The 19,205-nt window shown below is 46.8% G+C and overlaps 1 protein-coding gene across 1 annotated transcript; it reads left to right on the top strand.

Annotated features, from left to right (window-relative positions):
- Window positions 1-921: 921 nt before the first annotated feature.
- On the top strand, window positions 922-6,190 carry LOC147963914 (linoleate 9S-lipoxygenase 1-like). Its single transcript, XM_087531353.1, has 7 exons — window positions 922-1,162; window positions 1,452-1,741; window positions 1,853-2,075; window positions 2,150-2,479; window positions 2,581-2,666; window positions 4,368-5,050; window positions 5,300-6,190. Exons 1-7 carry the CDS (start codon window positions 967-969, stop codon window positions 6,069-6,071), a joined length of 2,580 nt encoding a protein of 859 aa, XP_087387479.1. The 5' UTR covers window positions 922-966; the 3' UTR covers window positions 6,072-6,190.
- Window positions 6,191-19,205: the final 13,015 nt, after the last annotated feature.

Below are 19,205 nucleotides of genomic sequence, written 5' to 3'. Positions count from 1 at the left end.
TTTGTGTTAGTTATTAATCACGAAGGAAATAAATAGTCTGACTTTAGCCTCGCAAAAAATAACATTCTAACTTTTCTCGCTTGATTATTGTCACTGCTGACATCGTTGTGCTGACATGATTGCAAGGAAATAGGCGGTTGCATTAGGGCTACTCATAGTGAAAAATATCATATACTAGTATCATGCATATGATACTACTAGTATATGATACTACCTTTATATGTAGTGCATAGTATTATTAGATTAGTATCATATGTGATCTTATTTATTGCCATGCATGACATATAGTAGCATAACATGCGAACCAATCTGTGATTGGATGGTTAGAGGGACAGTGATATCCCCAGCCCACCAGGGTTCAAGTCCTGGTGCTCGCATTATTTCTGACTTTGTAAATCTCAAGATGATATGGCGGCTCAGTCTCTCGAAGATGCTCATAGAGGTAGGGTGTGTGTCCGTGTTCATAGAAATGAGTGTATGCGTGTATGTATGAGCGCTTGCATTTGTACTGTGTTAAATAAAAAATATAGTAGCATAACATTTATTACGATATAGTATCTACCTATATTACTTTAATCCTTTCTCTCTTCTTTAATTGTCTGCCACATCGGCATGTTTACTAGTCCTGAGCGCATGGTACTAAGATACCACGACTATGACCAGCCTAATGTATTGGTGTTGTGTGTGGGGTTGGCCTGCCTAGGGGTAGCTTCCGTGGACGGTCCTTTGTCGGATGAAACTTCTGCTTTACGTTTGTGGTTGCATCATCATGAAAACACAATCGATATCTTGTCTCCGTACCCTAATAATGATGCATCTGCAGTCCAACGCGGCAGTGCCCAACGGGAGGTCACACCCTCCATTTCGTCCATCTATAAATAGCCTTGGTTGCTCTCCAAGCTCTCACACACCACACCACCAGACTCCTCACATATATAGAAGCATACGTACGTAGGAACCAAGAAGATGTTTGGCGGCATCGCGAGCGACCACAGGGTCACGGGGGGGCTCAACTTGAGGGGCTCCGTTACTCTGATGCGCAGGGACGTGCTCGCCTTGAACGACTTCGACACCACCGTCGGCGACGGCGGCCTCGCCGACACCCAGTTCCTCGACGGGGGAGTCACCTGCCAGCTCATCATCTCCACCCTCGTCGACCACAGTGAGCTAGCACTCCCTTAATTCTCTCAGCGTGCACGTGCACGTGACGTGAGCGCTCATTTTGCGTTTGTAAATTCGTACATAGAAAAGCAGATCTCCTTACACAAGGACGAAATTATAAGTAAAGAACAGAGGAACATCAAAACAAAATGACACCATTATTGCATGTAATGCTTGAGACATGGACAAAAAAGGGCGCGCACGTACACACAGCACGCACGCACGTACGTGTACGTATATGGCATGATCAATCATCGACGCACTGCCTTATTGCACTTGTACGTGTGCAGACAACGGGAAGCGCGGGAAGGTTGGCGCGGAGGCGAACCTGGAGCAGTGGACCACGAGCCTGCCGTCGATCGCGGCGGGCGAGTCCAAGTTCAGCGTCACGCTCGACTGCCCGTCGGATCTGTTCGAGCTGCTAGCCATCATCGTCGTGAACCACACGGCCTCCGAGATCTTCTTCAAGACAATTAAAATCCACGATGTCCCTGGCCGCGGCACCGTCACCTTCATCGCCAACTCGTGGGTGTACCCACAGGCGGTGTACCACTACAACCGCGTCTTCTTCACCAACGATGTGAGTTGGAGCGATCCTACCCGTACCAGCAGAGGATCGATGAAACATTTAGTTTGCTTGCTCAGTGCCCCATGCATTAATTTGATCGGGTCTGCTGGAACAAACGTGCAGACGTACCTGCCGGAGCAGATGCCGGCGGCGCTAAAGCCCTACCGCGAGGACGAGCTCCGGAACCTGAGGGGCGACGACGAGCAGGGACCGTACAAGGTCCATGACCGAGTCTACCGCTACGACGTCTACAACGACCTCGGCGACGACCGTGACATCCTCGGTGGCTCCAAGGTCCTTCCCTACCCGCGCCGCTGCCGCACCGGCCGGAAGCCCTCGGAAAACAGTGAGAGCCTCTCCTGCTCGCTTCCTCTTTCTCTAGCCGTGTAGGACTGAGTTTGACGATTGCACGTCCCGCAGAACCCGACCACGAGAGCCAGGCAAAGGACATCTATGTGCCACGTGACGAGATGTTCGGACATCTCAAGCAGAAGGACTTCCTCGTCAACACGATCGAGGCGACAATGGAATTCGCCAAGGCCGAAATCAAGGAGTTTGTCAAACACTTCCTGGGTGATTTCGACTCCTTCGCGGACGTCCTCAAGCTCTACGAGGGCGGTGTCAAGCTCCCCAACACCCCAGCCCTCCAGGAGGTGCGCAAGCGCTTGCCGCTCCAGCTCGGACAGGACCTCGTCCCCATTGATGCCGGTTCCGTCCTCTTCAGCTTCCCCAGGCCACAAATCATCGAAGGTAAGAATGTTTACGTGCTAAAATTGGGTAGGAAAATGATCAATTAACCACATACTGCTACTAAATGGATGCATTCTGGCGTGTTAATTAATTTCATCAAGTGGACGAGAAAGCATGGATGACTGACGAGGAGTTTGCGAGGGAGATGCTTGCGGGCGTGAACCCGATGATGATCAAACGCGTCACGGTGAGTGCATAATCCATCTATATCCACCATTGTATAAAATAATGCATGGAGGTGCCATCGGTCATATTGTTCGGCTGAGGCAGAAATATAAGTTATCCCCAGCTTCAAAAGTGTAGAACGCATGTGCAAAAATAAAGTGAATATTTCATGCATGGTATGGTATAATACCTTTCGTTTGAATTTATTAGGCCCCCTAGTATTTTTGAGCCAAACTTTGATCATTTATATGACTAATAAAATATAAAATATATGCTACAAAAGGTACACTGCTAAAAAAGCATTTGCAGCGTGTTGCTCATGAGTTTTTGCGCCGCGAGGAGCGCCTGCTCCAGCGGCCGCTCCAAAGTTTAGTGCGCGCGAGCCGTTTCAACATACGCGCTAAAGACTGCAGCGCGCGCAAGCAGCCGGCGCTTGCCAAATGTTGCATTTTGGAGACGGTAATGATATTTCAAACATCAAAACAAAAACATGGCATAGTTTAAATCATTCAAACAAGTTCTTGACATAAAATTTCAAATTCATGCCCACATCCAACCAAGTTCATGACATAAAAGTTCACACAAATGAATGGGCCATCAACAATCATGTCGCGTCCTTGTCTTCATCCTCCTCTTCCTCCGATTCATCATCCTCATCCGAAGACGATTCTTCCTTCTCCTCTTCATTGACGCGCGCCGCATCATCATGTGGAGCTCGGAAGGTGTTGGCAAGATTTTCAACGGAAGGTGTGTGATGAGGCACATCGGAAGACATTCCACCCATGCCGCCCGGAGGTGCTTCCATGCCTCTCATGAGAGACGCAAAACTCATGCCTCCCATGGTAACTCCGAATCGACCCATGCCACCCATGCCGTCCATGGTAGCTCCGAAGCCACCCATGCCACCCATTCCACCCATGGTAGCTCCAAAGCCACCGATGCCTCCCATGCCGCCAATGCCACCGCCTCCAATGCCGCCCATGCCACTGCCTCCCATGCCGCCCATGCCACCGCCTCCCATGCCACCCATGCCACTGCCAACCATGGCTCTTTTTTGGACAAACACTTCTTCCTGGGCAAAATTGATGTACTCTTTTTGCTTCTCATCGAGGGTAGATGTGTCCATTTAGAACAACTACTTCTCCCATTTCAACAACCTAGCTCGCTCCTCCATGACGGCTCCTCCGAGGTCGTCCGCGGCCCATGAAAAGGGCGCGCCCGATGCCGGTGCTCGGCGGAGGCGAAGCCAAAGCTCCCCGTGGTAGGGTTTGCGGCGGCGGCGGCAGAGGGGTCGCGGGTGTAGGAAGGGGATGAGGGTGGTGTCGGCGCGTCCGTCCACCGGGCCAATTCGTCGGCGGCGGTGCGGGCGGGGCGAAAGTGGCGCGAGCGCTTGAGTGTGCGGCGTGCGGAAGCGGGCGCGGCAAATTAATGTCGCGCGATGGCGTTTCAGACCACGCACGAACTCTTTATGTCGCGCGCGCGGTTATTGCGCCTCCGCTGAAACTCGTTGAGCGGTTGCGCGCGCGCTAAAAACCAAACATATCCGGCGTAACGCTTATATAGCGTGGCTGTTGGAGATGCTCTTAGATTTGTATTTGAAAGAACTTTTTGACGGTATAATTTTTATGACAGATAGTTTACATTTTATTAGTTAAATTTGTTGATAAAAATTTAGCCCAAAATAAAAGGGATCTAATAAACCTGGAACATTGCATTCATGCAGGAGTACCCTCCCAAGAGTACACTTGATCCTAGCAAATACGGCGACCACACCAGCACCATCACCGAGGCACAGATCGGGAAGAGCCTCGATGGCTTCACCGTGCAGCAGGCGCTCACCAGCAACAGACTCTACATCGTCGACCAGCACGACAACCTGATGCCATTCCTGATCGACATCAACCATGACGGCACCTTCGTCTACGCAACGAGGACTCTGCTCTTCCTGCAAGGGGACGGGACACTCTCACCGGTTGCCATCGAACTGAGCTCGCCCCTGATCAAGGATGGCCTGACCACTGCGAAGAGCACCGTTTACACGCCCACGCCGGTCGGCTCCGGCGTTGAGGCCTGGATATGGCAGCTCGCCAAGGCCTACGTCTCCGTGAACGACTACGGCTGGCACCAGCTCGTCAGCCACTGGCTCCACACACACGCAGTGATGGAGCCGTTTGTCATCGCCACCAACAGGCAGCTGAGCGTGACCCACCCGGTGCACAAGCTCCTTCACCTGCACTATCGTGACACGATGAACATCAATGCGAGGGCACGGGAGTTTCTCATCAAGGAGGACGGCATCATCGAGTTGACCGTCTTCCCGGGCAAGCACGCGATGCCGTTGTCCTCCATCGCCTACAAGAACTGGAACTTCACCGAGCAAGCTCTCCCGGACGATCTAATCAAGAGGTGGATAACTGAACAGACAAATCAATTATCGAAAAAAGCTTTAGTCCCGTTGTATATATAAAAAACCCACCACAGTCATAAGGTTCAACACGAGTCCACACACACAAGATAGCACAACATAAATTGTGAGAGGGTTCTACTGAGGACATACCTCAACAAGCCTTGAAATTAAAAAACAGAGGCGAATGGCAAACAAATCGATTAAATGCGAGGATTGGTTCGTAACAATTAATCAATCTGGTGTTCCAGGGGCATGGCAGTGGAGGACCCATTGAGCCCGTACAAGGTGCGGTTGCTCATCGAGGACTACCCGTATGCGGCGGACGGGCTGGCCGTCTGGCACGCAATCGAGCAGTGGGTGGCAGATTATCTGGCCATATACTACCCCGGCGACGGCGTGCTCCAGGGGGACATGGAGCTACAGGCATGGTGGAAGGAGGTGCGAGAGGTCGGTCACGGCGACCTCAAGGACGCAGCGTGGTGGCCCAACATGCACACGGTGGCGGAGCTAGTCAAGGCCTGCGCCACCATTATCTGGATCGGGTCAGCGCTGCACGCGGCCGTCAACTTTGGGCAGTACCCTTACTCTGGTTACCACCCCAACAAGCCATCGGCGAGTAGGTGCCCTATGCCGGAGCCAGGATCCAAGGAGTACGCGGAGCTGGAGCGTGACCCGGAGAAGGTCTTCCTTCGCACGATCACCAGCCCGTATCACGCTCTCATCGGCATCTCGCTGATAGAGGTACTGTCCAAGCATACCTCCGACGAGCTCTACCTGGGGCAGCACGACACGCCGGAGTGGACGTCGGACGCCAGGGCGCTGGAGGCGTTCAAGCGGTTCGGCGCGAGGTTGGAGGACATCGAGAAACAGGTGGTGGCCATGAACGCGAACCCGCAGCTGAAGAACCGCACGGGGCCGGCCAAGTTTCCGTACATGCTACTCTACCCCAACACCTCCGACCAAAAGGGCGAGGCCAAAGGGCTCACTGCCAGGGGCATCCCCAATAGCATCTCCATCTGAGGGGCCGAGGAGGAGGTCTCTTCATGCACCGTAATTTCACTCGGGGAATTCCGGTGCATGCATGCTATCCCATCGTCGCTGAGAGTGTTGTGGTAGTAGCCGGCTACTATGTACTACCTACCGGCTATATTATGTTTTTTCTTTGTGTAAAATAAAGTTCTCTTCCATTTGCCAATAAATGAAGTCGATGTTTTGATGTTCCCTCTTATGAGCGCCGCTTCGGAGAGCATATCCTGTACTCCCAAGCATGGAGTACTCCGGCTGCACCAATCACATCATAGCCATTGGATGGAGCATATGTGTCAATTATAGTGTGGACGCCACCATCCTGTGAAATTTGCAGAAACCTCCTATTTAAGTATAAAATAACAATAACAATCACATATTGTAGCTCCAAACGATGTGTTGCCCCAGGTCTGGAACAAAAAGAACAGCCACATCATGTACCTCATTAGCTGGTCGTCCCATTGCTGGCATATTTAACTGATCGAACACACACATAAAGAACAGACACACCCTGATCGAACACATACATAAAGAACAAACACACCCTGTACGCTCCTGGCGTCGCACGCTGCAAAGGTAGATGACGGATAGGACAGAAAGAGGCTGACCCTTTGGTTGTGCTGCCCCTTCGCATAGGTAATTGGCCTGCGTGCCTTTTATGGCTGCCATGCCATAATCGTACTCCCTTAAATTTTGATGTTTGTGGCTGTGTATTTCAAATCCTGCCTGCTGGCTTTATCTATAAAAGTCGGGCATGAGCCTTTTATTTAAAAAAAAATAGGCTGACCCTGACGAAGCAATCGTGAAATAAGAGGCACACGAGCCAGGCGCCGATTCCGGGGTCGTGGCGGATGGTGGCACGGACGACAGTGCGGACGAGCTGCTCCGCGCTCGGGGAGGTGGAGTCATAGACGAATAAGGCCTTTCCTAACTGGTTGCGCGCGCAACCAGAATCATGGCCGTCGCTGCACCTCATGGATCAGCGCGCCCATGCCCACACCGGGTCCCATCCATATTTCTCTTTCCCACGTCTGCTAGATTCCCTATGGCACTGTTTGCATGTCTGACACTAAGGCCTTGTACAATGGGAGATGCTTAGGGGAGGTGCTTAGAGAAATAAACCAAGCTTTCTTTAAGCACCAGTGCTTATTTGTACAGGATAAACGCTTTAACTAAGCGTCTCTCCTGTAGAAATAGGCACTGGTGCTTCAGAAAAACCCGGTTTATTTTTCTAAGTATCTCTCTAAGCACCTCCCATTGTACAAGGCCTAATACAACTAGGTGCCTATGCTATCATCTCTTCAAAACAAAATTGCACTACAAACAAATATATCACCATATCTTTTAATTGTTTTTGTGAAAAACTAAATTCGTATATTTATTTCACTTTTTCATGACGAGCTCTTCGAAACAAGCCCAATATCAACATATTTAATTTAGAGATAGGAATTACTATATATCAAACACATGACAAATAAGAAAAGTTTATTGAATTATACCACAAAGTTCTTCGGAAATTTCATACAAAGTGCCAGCTAGGTAAATATAATATTTAGTAAAAAAATCTTAATTGGCAAAAATGACCAGCACATTCAACCATAAAGTTTTTTTTAATTATACCATAATGTTCTTCAGAATTTTCATACAAAGTACGAGCTAGGTACATGTAAAGTTCATTGTTTTTCCTATAAAGTTTGCGGATTATAACAGTAAAGTTGATTGGACTTTTCCATAAAGCTCGCTGATTATAACAGTAAAGTTCATTGGATTTTCCCATATGCTTTCGTACATCCATATGATTCGTTCGGAACTATCAAGTAGATAATTAACATAGTTTATTTCACACCATTATTTAAGAATAATTAACCACAGTTTGGCCCATTTAATTAAACACGGTTGAAATCATGGTTGAAATCATCCATTAACCTTTTATTTAGTCAAACCGTGCATGGCAGCATGCAGCTGATGTGATGTGCATGCAAGATGAGTGGAGGAGATATGCGTTGTGTGCGCAATCAGTTAGGATAAATCCACATCCAGAACCCGACCTGTAGCTGCGCTTTGCTTCGGAAAACGAGATGAAGAGAACAACCCATGCCAGGGCCAGAACGAGAAGAATGCGTCCTGCGCTCATCTCTCAGTGCGATCTTTGGATTCTGTGAGCTGGAATATAGGGTGGCCATGGCGGTTGTTTATATGCGTCCATTGATCTCAAGACCAAGTGACCAACAATCGTAGCAACAGGGTGAACTGGCCAGTGTGAGTCGCGAGAAGATCGAGCGACGCATAGTCGGAGTACCGATTATGGTCTTATACTCCCTTCGTTTCTAAATATAAGTCTCTTTAAAGTTTTCGACATGGACTACACACGAATTTATTTAGACATGTTTTAGAGTGTAGATTCACCCATATTGCTTTGTATGTAGTCCTTATTAAAATCTCTAAAAAAACTATATTTAAAAACGAAGGGAGTATTAGTTCATGGAGGCAGTATCGATAAACAGTGATTGGGCAAGATTATTTCCAACATTAACAACATCAAGGGCACTTAAAAAATATTTCACGCCTGGGAGACCCGAGATCACAATAATCGTTGCCAGGTCAATGCGACGATCGAACGATTTCTGTTTGATGTGGGGAATCTCCAGATCAAACCCCAGCATATAAGAAAAAAAATTGGGCAAAAACAAAGCCAGATTAGAGCACATGTAGCAGTTTTTTTCTGCAAAAACCAGATAGAGTATGTTTTTTTGCCATGATAAATAATACTAGTACAATTAACTTCAGAAAGCAGAAACGTGACGGGAAATATAGCGCATGCAATTGCCATGTTCAAATTTTTCTTGGGCAAGGTGACAAATTTACCATGTTCCTAACACAATTTGCCACCATGGAAAATTATTCACCATCGTCCACCAAAGTAAAGAAGGCATGGTACAAAGAGTAAATTTGCTTTGGTCCAAATATAAAATTTGAAATGGTATCAAAAATAAAATTTCCATGACCTAATTTTTTTTGCCATGATTAAAAAAAGGAATTTTTCCATGATACATACAGTAAATTTGCCATGGTTTGTGGAACAGAATTGGCATTTTCTAACTTGTTTTTGCCATTGTAACAAATTTGCCATGTTTCAAATTTGTTCTTGCCATGGTAACAAATTGTCCATGTTCGTACAAAATGTTTTCCACAATTTTTTTACCATGGCCAAATATTCAGCATGGTCCACCGAATAAAGAGGCCATGGTAAACTAGTGCGCTTCTGGCATCATTCAGTTAACTGAAGAAAACTACTGTGACAAGTTCAGACTTTAGAGTTCAACTATAACACGTACGAGCGCCCTCTAACAAAAGGTAGTCACATCTAAGGAAAACAGGATTAAAGTGCTAGACAAATAAAGGATGCGCAACAATCAAATGATTGAGCAGCTGGACTGGAATAATCAAGCAGGCAGCGGCATATCCTGGTCGCGCGAAAGCAGCTCTTCGCCGGCGAAGTTGAGCAACCACGCCATGCCCACGAGCATGCCGTAAAACACCAAACCCAGCGCCCAGATATCAGGTCCTCCGGCGTAGGCGTAGTAGGTCAGGCCGAGCGTGCACACCACGTACATCACCAGCGAAACAACCTGACGCAATCACGCCCATGATATGTTTCGTGTTAAAATAAAAGAAGAGAGGAAATAAGCTAATCGTTTGATATTGTAAGCATGTGTGCATGTAGGTTTGTACGTACGTTGAAGGCGTTGGGGGTGGCAGGCAGCAGGTAGTGGTAGCTGTTGACGGAGGCATTAGGGAGCGGGGCGTACGACGGCGCCGGCGCCATGGGCTTTGAATCTCGAGATGGAGTCGACTCTGTTAGAGGTAGCTGATTTGAGGCCGATGGATCGATCGAGTTACTCCGGGTGGTTGGCAACACGTACGGCAGGGTTGTATATCAAAGGCGGACAGCAAGCAGACTCTCTATACAATTGATGTCTGTGTGTTAGAGTAATCCTGATTATTAATGCCGAGTCCGGTTTATATCATATGTGAGGTTTAAGTCGTAGTAGCTAGCTAGGTTGATTATAGTTCAATAATGCAACCGTCTGCCGCAGGATGTTCATGTCCTAGTATGCATGTATCCAAGAGTAACACGTGTAGGTTAGCTTTTATTTGGTGTCCAAGTCGGTTTTAGGTCTCCTTCGGTCTAAGAATATATATGTGATCCATACGTGTGCGAGAAATCCAAACAGGTTTCCTTCGGTTTGGACTTTGAAGTCAGAGACAAACTTTTCTTTAAGGGAAAGTCAGAGACAAACTTAGCCTTCGGTTTCATCTATAAATATATAAGTCGTGCCAACAACTACGTACGTACCGGTAATTAATCGGCCATGGCGCACCAACGTGAGCTCACCAAGTACCAGCGGGTCGCGCTCGCGCTCTTCCTTGTGACCACTGTCCCTTTCGCCGCCGCCGTCGTCCGCGGCATTGCCAACACGATCGGCTACACAGACCCCGTCTACACCGTCACCATCGACTCGATCGGGGGCCTCGCAGCAGACCTCGCCAAGCCAGTCTCTCCAGAGTTCAAGCTCACCTTTCGAATCGACGAATGCACTGGCCGCCACACCGCGTGCATCGGACACAGGGCGGCCGTCACCGTGGACTACCAGGGCGCCATGCTAGCCCGCGGCCCCGCCCCAGAGCTGTGCGTGGACGAGGACACCGGCACTGCGGAGGCGCCTGTAGCAGCGTGGGGCACCGACATCAAGATCCCGGCGTTCATGCGTGACCAGCTGCGTGAGGAGCTCTGGCGGGGGGAGGCGGCGTTCGGCGTGTCGGTGCGGGTGCCGAGCAAGACCAACACCGGGCCGGATACCTTGTTTCAGTGCCGGGGGAAACTCGGAGAGGAGTCAGCGCCATGCAGCATGACGCATATCGCTTCCAAAGACCACGAGGAAGTATACTGGTATATTTTTCCCTAAAAGTAATAGTACCAAATTGCTGAGCGACTGAAAAGTATAGCACGTCCGATTTACCTGAATTTTGTATGCGTTTTGGTGTAATGGTTTGTGAATAAGAAATTAATATGACTTGTATTCAATGTTTTGGTTACCAGGCGGTAAATTTGGTCACTGTCCAGTAACCGTGTTTCTCGTCTCCCATGAGAAAGAGTTACCGAACAAAAACTATTGATTTATTTTTTTGAATTTACAGAGTATCACCCACGACGTCTCTTGTATGTAGCAAAATCTGTGACGATGCAATGGTAAAGCACAACTCTATTCATCAGGAGTCACGGGCTCTAGGAGGGATGTCTGGAATAATATTGAGCTCACATCTTGTCAGAATCAAACCCTCGTCTCTACGTCATTAGGAAGTCATTAGGAACCTTCAGGATGTGAGGTCAATATTATTTCAGACTTCGCTCTATTTAGAGACGACCGACTCTCCGACAGTGGTGGAGCTAGAATTTTAGTGGAGCCTGGGCAAGTTGGGCCTAAGTATATAATCTATAAATCAATAACCGGACATTCGGATACGCAACATAATATAGCACCAAACTTCCAAACCACAAATCCACATTAATAACTAAGTGAAAACATAAACATAATAGTGTCACAAAAATGAAGTTTCGTAGACCAAATAAACTAAACTTGACAAACAGAAGACATATAACTAGCCTTGTATAGAGGAAAACTCGCCATGTTCCCAACAAAAGTAAAGCTATCCATACCAGATGCCAGTGTGCAATTTCTTTCGCCACGGTCAAAAGCATCTCTCACTTGTTCATTTTTGCCAAAAAAAAGGACGCATAACCAGCCCTGCATAGAGGCAAGCCGACCATGTTACCAAAGTCCTAGAAGATACTGTAGTATAAAAATAGATTTATAATTCAAATAATTTTAGTTGGGAGATGTGAATATATTCAAAATAGAAAGCTTGCAAAAATAGATATGGTCACATGGGACATACCAATAGTGCGCTTAAGAAAATCACAAGGCAAATGCCCTTTCCGAGACTTTATTGCAGTAAATGCTTAATCTCATTTGGATTAAACTAGCCATGCCCACGCGGCGGCACGCCGCGCCTATTGATACGTTACGTGAGAAATTCTTTGTATGCTGATATCAAATTTGACCTGTTGATTATTTAATTAATTATTCAGTTTTTGCTTGTTCGCTTTAATTTAGTTTAAGTTTCAGTCACTTTTTCCCTACACCCTCAGATTAAGATCCAATGGACAAAAGGGTGTGCTGCCCAGGGTTTGCATGGCACTTCTAATTACTTAGAAGTATTCTTCCCAGAATACTGACTGAACTGATCCAACAAGTGAATAGAAAAGAGATATTGCTGAGCGTAAGCAAGTCTAAAGAAGCAAGCCACAGCACCGGTAAGCAAGAAACACATCAGAAGTAGCTTTGGTTTTAGGATTTGAATCATCTTTTGAAATGTTGACATGACCATTCTATAATAAACAAAGCAAAATCTTCTATCGCCGGATGTAGTCCCATCATTACGAACTCCTGCACCACCATTTTGCAGGTGCTATAGCATCATTAGGTCCCAATTCTCCCTGGTTGGCATCGAATGAGTTTGATAACAGAAGAACAACATTTAAGATCATATTTTTCTCTATCGGCCAAGGTGCTCCAAATTTGTCAGCGGCTTGACAACATTAAACATAGTTGGAAATATGTCACTTTTGTAGAGTATTAGATAAAATAGCCTCTCTGTTGTCCCCCCCCCCCCCCCCCCCCACCTTAGCAGCAGTCGATACACATAAACTATATGTAGGATTCAGGCGTCGACGCACACGGGCACACGACGTGGAATCCGTGGCCGCACCCTTTCGTGACAAAAAAGCGGATCTCCTCCTTCCCTCGAACCCCGACAGGCAGATGCCCCACTTCCTCAAGTTCTTCTCCTCATCCACGGCCTCCACGGATGCCAAGGCGCCGTGCGCCATGACGGCCGTCGCCACAACATCCTCAGCTCCGTAAACGCCCTAGTTTTGAGCCGCTTGTTTGCCGCTGCCGCGTCAAAACAGGGAGCCGGCGTAGCTAGTGCCGCCGACGCCGTGCCGAGACACCTAACAATTACACAACCACGTGCATGGGCCATGCAGGCGAGCACACACGTACAATCTGGAGTAGACCAAGCAATTACGCAGGCACATGCAGAGCCCATGCAACCAACCACGCACGCGCAGCTCCCAACGCCCTTTGCCAATAAAAAAATACAACACCTCTCCGGCTAAACCATGGGCCACGCTAACGTAATTTAACCTGTGTAAACCAAATTCGGCCGCACCCGACGGTCGACTGATGAACTACTTGGCCGCACGTACACAGCATGCGTACACAGAAGGAAAGAAGAGCCCACCATCGAGTTAATGTACGCGACAGCAACAAAGACCTACATTGAATAACTTAGCAGGAAGAACGATCTATTTATAGCCCCTGCAACGTATCTATCAAGGTCTCTAGATTGCACCACGAAAGCGGCAGCGATATATAAGCGGCAAAGTCTGTAGACGCAACGGCGACAGCGGCATCGATCAAAAATAGTATAGCAGGCCATAGACTAAACATAAATTAGCAGCACCGATCAAAAAGCACTTGAAGGCTGTACGCCAGACGGTCGAGTCGGCACCGCCTTCCCAGCGCAAAGCGGTACCGCGTACACTGACGCAGCCCACCACACGTCGACGAAGGGCGACGCGCAGCCCAGAGAAGGAAGGAGGCCCACCCACGTATACAACCACCGTATAAACCCTAGAAAAGCAAGTCAACGGAGCAGGCTGGCCCATGCGCACCCAATATCGCTAGCCGCACCAACAGAGTAGCTACACACGTTGAAATTTTTTTGGTCGAGAGCGTACAGCCAACCGGGCAAATTTACACACCGCGTACCAAAATAATACCATGCGCCACAACCAAAGTTCACCATGGGTCACTTTCATCCAAGTGGATGAACCTCAAGGCTAAAACCTTGCCTGCAATAGAGGCTTGGGTATTCATTGGCAATATGAGGTGTTGTCTGTCCCTCAACTTTTATTTCCGTTTACACACCATTCACATTTTTAGTGCTTGCTCTATTAACCAAAAACCACCTCATCTCTGAAATTGAATGATAAAACTTGAAGTTAGTTGTTACTGTCCAGCATCCAACAAATATAATTTAATGAGCTACAAGTAACAAGTTTCCACTTTCCAGCATCCAACAAATACAATTTTCTCTATCCATCAGCATATCAAACGAAACATTCTCTAAATTTAAGCCCTAAGTCTATTGGCTCATTGCGAAATGACTTTTCAGATGTAAAAAAATTCACCAAACACTTTCGTATAAGATTGTTTCTTCTGAAGGCATGTAGTAGTAGTAATTAACAATTTAACTAATATCATAGCATAGAGGAGCGCAGCGCTGCTGCTCTTTTGAGGTTGTGCTTGAGGTCTTGGGTGATCCAATCCCTAGCCCTAATTTCCATGGAGGATTCTTACCGAAGGAACTGCTAAAGCCGAATGAGAGGAAGGAGGGGATGAGGGACGATTAGACTTCCCCTGGTGCCGTGCGTCCGCTCGCGCGTCTAACCGTCTAGGGCTCAAGGCCAGCCGGCAGCCGCTCGCCCCCGAGAGACAGACTAAGAAAGGGAGTAGGGAGTAGGGGAGATCGATCTGTTGATCCCCTCACGTCAATTGTTTTGGTCTGGGCTGTGAACTGTACGAAACAAAGGCCCAATATATTTTTTTGCCCGGATAAAGCAGCAAACAGAACAGGTTTGGCCCATTACATTTTGGTCGATGGCTGCTGTCGCCGCTCCAGCGAGCCCGGGCAAGGGCATTTCCTAAACGGCGCCCATTGCGCCCGATACAGGCATCCACGCAAACGGGCGCACACCCCCGCAGCACCCCCGGGCAAGGGCATTTCCTAAACGGCGTCCGTTGCGCCCGATACAGGCATCCACGCAAACGGGCGCACACCCCCGCAGCACCCCCGGGCAAGGGCATTTCCTAAACGGCGCCCGTTGCGCCCAATACAGGCATCCACGCAAACGGGCGCACACCCCTGCGCTGCCTTGGGCCGGCCTGTTTTTTTTTTTCCTATTGAAACTAGAGCAAAAATTAACGTGAGATAGGGAGGGATCGAACACTTGATCGCTCGATTGAAAGTGGAGCGCACTCACCACCAGGATAAGAGCGCGCCTATGTTCACCAACTTCTTTCTTCTGTTTTTAATCTTTATCTAGATCGTTCGCTGGTCAGTTTCTGGGCGTTTTTTTTTCTCTTGTTCCTTTTTCATGTTTCTTTTCTCATTTCCTTTTCTTTTCTTCTTTCCTTAAATGCGCCAAAATTTTACCAAATTCGTGAATTTTTTTCATTTTCGATGAACTTTTTTCAAATTCAATGAACTATTATCAAAATCGATGAACTTATTTTTCAAATTTAATGAACTTTTTTCAAATTCAATGAACTTTTTATCAACTTTTTGAACTTTTTTCAATTTCGATGATCTTTTTTCAAATTCAATGAACTTTATCGAAATTGCTGAACTTATTTTCAAATTCGGTGATATTTTTTTCAAAATTCAATGAACTTTTTTCAAATTCAATGTATAATTTTTTAAAATCAATGAAAAAATTTCAAATCCGATGATTTTTTTCATATTCGATGAACTTTTTCCAAATTCGATGAACTTTTTTCAAATTCAATGAATCTTTTTTCCAAATTGATGAACTTTTTTTCAAAATCGATGAACTTTTTTCAAAGCGATGAACATTTTTTCAAAATCGATTAAACTTTTTAAAATTTTGTGAATTTTTTAGAAAAAATGGTGAACTAATTTTCAATATCGATGAACTTTTCAACTAATTTTCAGATTTTACGTTAATGTTTTCACTGAATAACGGTTAGGTAGAACTTTTTCCGAGGTACCACATAGGGACGTATTTGGTCTACTGGTTCTCGTGTCGGACAGAAAGAAGTGTGATGGTGAGTTCGAAACCCAGCTTTTGCAATTTTTCACGTTTATTTTTTCGCGTCGTTGTTTTCGGTCAAAGCTCACCTGGGCCGGCCCAATAACGTGCGCTGTCCGAAACCGGCGCTGAAGGCACCGGTTAGGAGCTCCCCCGGGCAAGTGTGGGCGGTGTCTCCGCCGTTGCTCTCCGAGTTCTATTGGCTCTTCCTCACATAGTTAGAACACGTTACACGTATATGCACTACAGGAAAAATAAATGAAATCGAGCATGGAACATACTCGACAATGTCCCATTTAAGCTCGGCTTATTGTAAGCTGGGTGTTGCATAAGGTGTAAGCCGAGTGCTTTTGTTGGTCATTTCGGCTTAAGGTGTAGGCCGAGTGTTTTTGTTGGGCGTTTCGGCTTAAGGTGTAGGCCGAGTGTTTTTTTTTTTTTTGATCGAAAGGGGTTTCCCCCGCTCTATTTTATAAAAACGAAGCAAAGCGAGTCACAGCAGACCGTTACAAGCATTCGGGACATGCCTGAATGGCAGGACCAGAGACACCGGAATCAAAAGACAAATTCAGCGTTTTGAGGAAGTGCAAAGACGGTCATACATCTACCACGACAGGGGAACTGACAGATCACTCTGCTATTTTTTATTTCTTTTTTCACTCTGGGTGAATCTTCAGCATCTCCTCTTCGATCTTTCTCTTGCAAGCTCTCAGGCCGACTCCCATGCAATCCTGAGCAGCTCGCCTCTTCGCCGATCTAGGAGTTGGATGCATCTTCTCAGCAGGACCGATTGGTCGCCCACACATAGCACCTTCCATTGATGCAGTGACGAGCTGATCCTTGCCAAGATTGCACGCGTGCTTGTCCACTGTACGCCCTGAAAGCACATGTCATTACGCATCGTCCAAATGCTCCAAATGGTAGCAACACAAGCAATATTAATAACAGACTTTTTGTTATTTAGATTCCAGAAGGAAGATAATTCATTCATGTCATTTGGAATACTAAACTCAAAAGAGTCAGATATATCACTCCAAACTTGTTTAGCAACCACACATTCAAAGAACAGGTGACAGACAGTTTCATCCTCATTACAAAATAAGCATTTTAGATTTTCCACCTCTCTCCTCTTATTCAGGTTATCCCTGGTAAGAATTTTGTTATGAAAAGCTAGCCAGAGAAAGACTAAATATCTGTGAGGTACAACAATCTTCCAGAATTTTCTCCAAATGAGGGTAGACACCCCCCCCCCAATTAATCATGTTATAAAACGACTTAACTAAATAGACCCCCGACGGTTCCAATCTCCAAATGGGTTGGTCCGTCTCGTCAGTTATTGGCATGTCAGAGATTATTCGAATCAATTCATGCCATCTATCCAAAAATCCAGGCTCCACACATCTGTTGAAGGTAAGTTTGAGAGTAGAACCATCCCATACCTCAGAAACTGCGCAACATTGCTGTTGGCAGATTTCATACACGTCCCAGAATTAGGTTTTGAGGGAAGAATCCCCCACCCAAACGTCGTCCCAAAAGCTTATTTTATTACCATTCCCTAGTTTCCATTTATAGAAGGGTCTAACCCCCTCCAAGGCCCAGGTGACACCTTTCCAGAAGGGAGAACCCACACCCTGCCTAGACCACAGTATATTTGACTTAGCTGTTTTATATTTATGGTCAATCAGCTTCACCTAGTTTTTGTTACTGTCCATAAAATACCTTTTAGCCCAAGAGGCTAGTAACACTACTAGGGAAAAGCCTATACACAGAATCTTACCAGTAGCGATGTACAAAATCAAACACTACTGCTACTTAGTAGCAGCGCGCGTAAATAAACCGCGCTACTGCTATGACTTTTGCAGTAGCGCGTACTAGCGAAAAGCGCTGCTGCTATATTTGAACTGGGCGCGCATGGCTAGCCCAACCTAGCAGTAGCGCGTATACTGGCCCAGCGCTACTGCTACTCTCCTTAGCTGTAGCGCGCTTACGTGTAAGGCGCTGCTGCTACCGGAAATAAAATAAAGTGAAAAACAAGTAGAAAAGTAAATGAAAATGGAAGAAATAGAAAAAGGAGAAAGGAAAAAAATAAAATGTAAAGAAAAATAAAAGAAAAAAGGGAAAAAAGGAGAAAGGAATAGCAGTAGCGGGTTTCAGGAAACGCGCTATAGCTAACTTAGCTATAGCGCGTTTTCAGAAACGCGCTACCGTTACGTTTCACTTAAACAGCGGTTTCCCCCGCCCCCCCGGCCACCACTTCTTCCCCAAATCCCTCGCCCTCGCCGCCGTCTCCCCAATTCGCCGTCGCCCCACTTCGCCGCCGTCTCCTGCCGGCATGGACGCCCGCAACTTCACCGTCTCCCCCCGAGGCCGCTGTCATCCTCACCGCCGCCGCCCGAGGCCGCCCTCAGCCTCACCGCCGCCGCCCGAGACCGCCCTCGACGTCACCGTCGGCGCCCTCCACATCATCGCCGCCCGAGCTCGCCCAGGACCGCCGTTGCCCGTGCCCGAGCCCGCCCTCTCCGCCCCTACCTCCATCACCGAGCACCTCCCCGCCACCGTTTCTCCCCTCTCTGTAAGTCCCCCACCCCTCCCCCCACTCATCTCTCTTTGCATTCTAGAGAAAAAATTAGTAGAGCAAAAGTTTGTTTATAGCAAAAAATTTAGTTTAGAGCAAAGGATGTTAAGTAGTAGATGTTAGAGCAAAAATTAGTTTAGAGCAAAAAATTTGGTTTACAACAAAAGTTAGTTAGGGCAGTAGGGTTTAATTAGGGTAGATGCTGCTTGTATAGTATATAGTGATACTAGTAGATGTTAATTAGGTTAGGGCAATAGTGGTACTAGTAGATGTTAATTAGATGTTTTTCAGTTAGGGCACTAGAGTTTTGCTAGGTTAATTAGGTTAGTAGTGCTGCTAGTAGTATTGGTACAGTAGGTTAATTAGGTGATGTTAAATGAATAACCTAAATGAATGAAATTAGTAGTTAACTAATTTTTTTTCCTTTCATCATTATAGAGCACTAAAGTTAACTGAATTTTGTTCTATTAGTAGTTAAATGAATTTTCTTCTACACTATTTGCACATGTGGTTGCTCGTGTATATTTGGACACTGTTTGCAGGGAATGATGCTTACTGGGCTATGTTTTACCGGAATGTTGATTCATTTCTTTTC

This window comes from Triticum urartu, chromosome 6A (assembly GCF_056163025.1).
Source record: "Triticum urartu cultivar PI428250 chromosome 6A, HENAU_Tu73, whole genome shotgun sequence".
Taxonomy (NCBI): Eukaryota; Viridiplantae; Streptophyta; class Magnoliopsida; order Poales; family Poaceae; genus Triticum; species Triticum urartu.
This window is presented reverse-complemented; position numbering and strand designations above follow the sequence as displayed.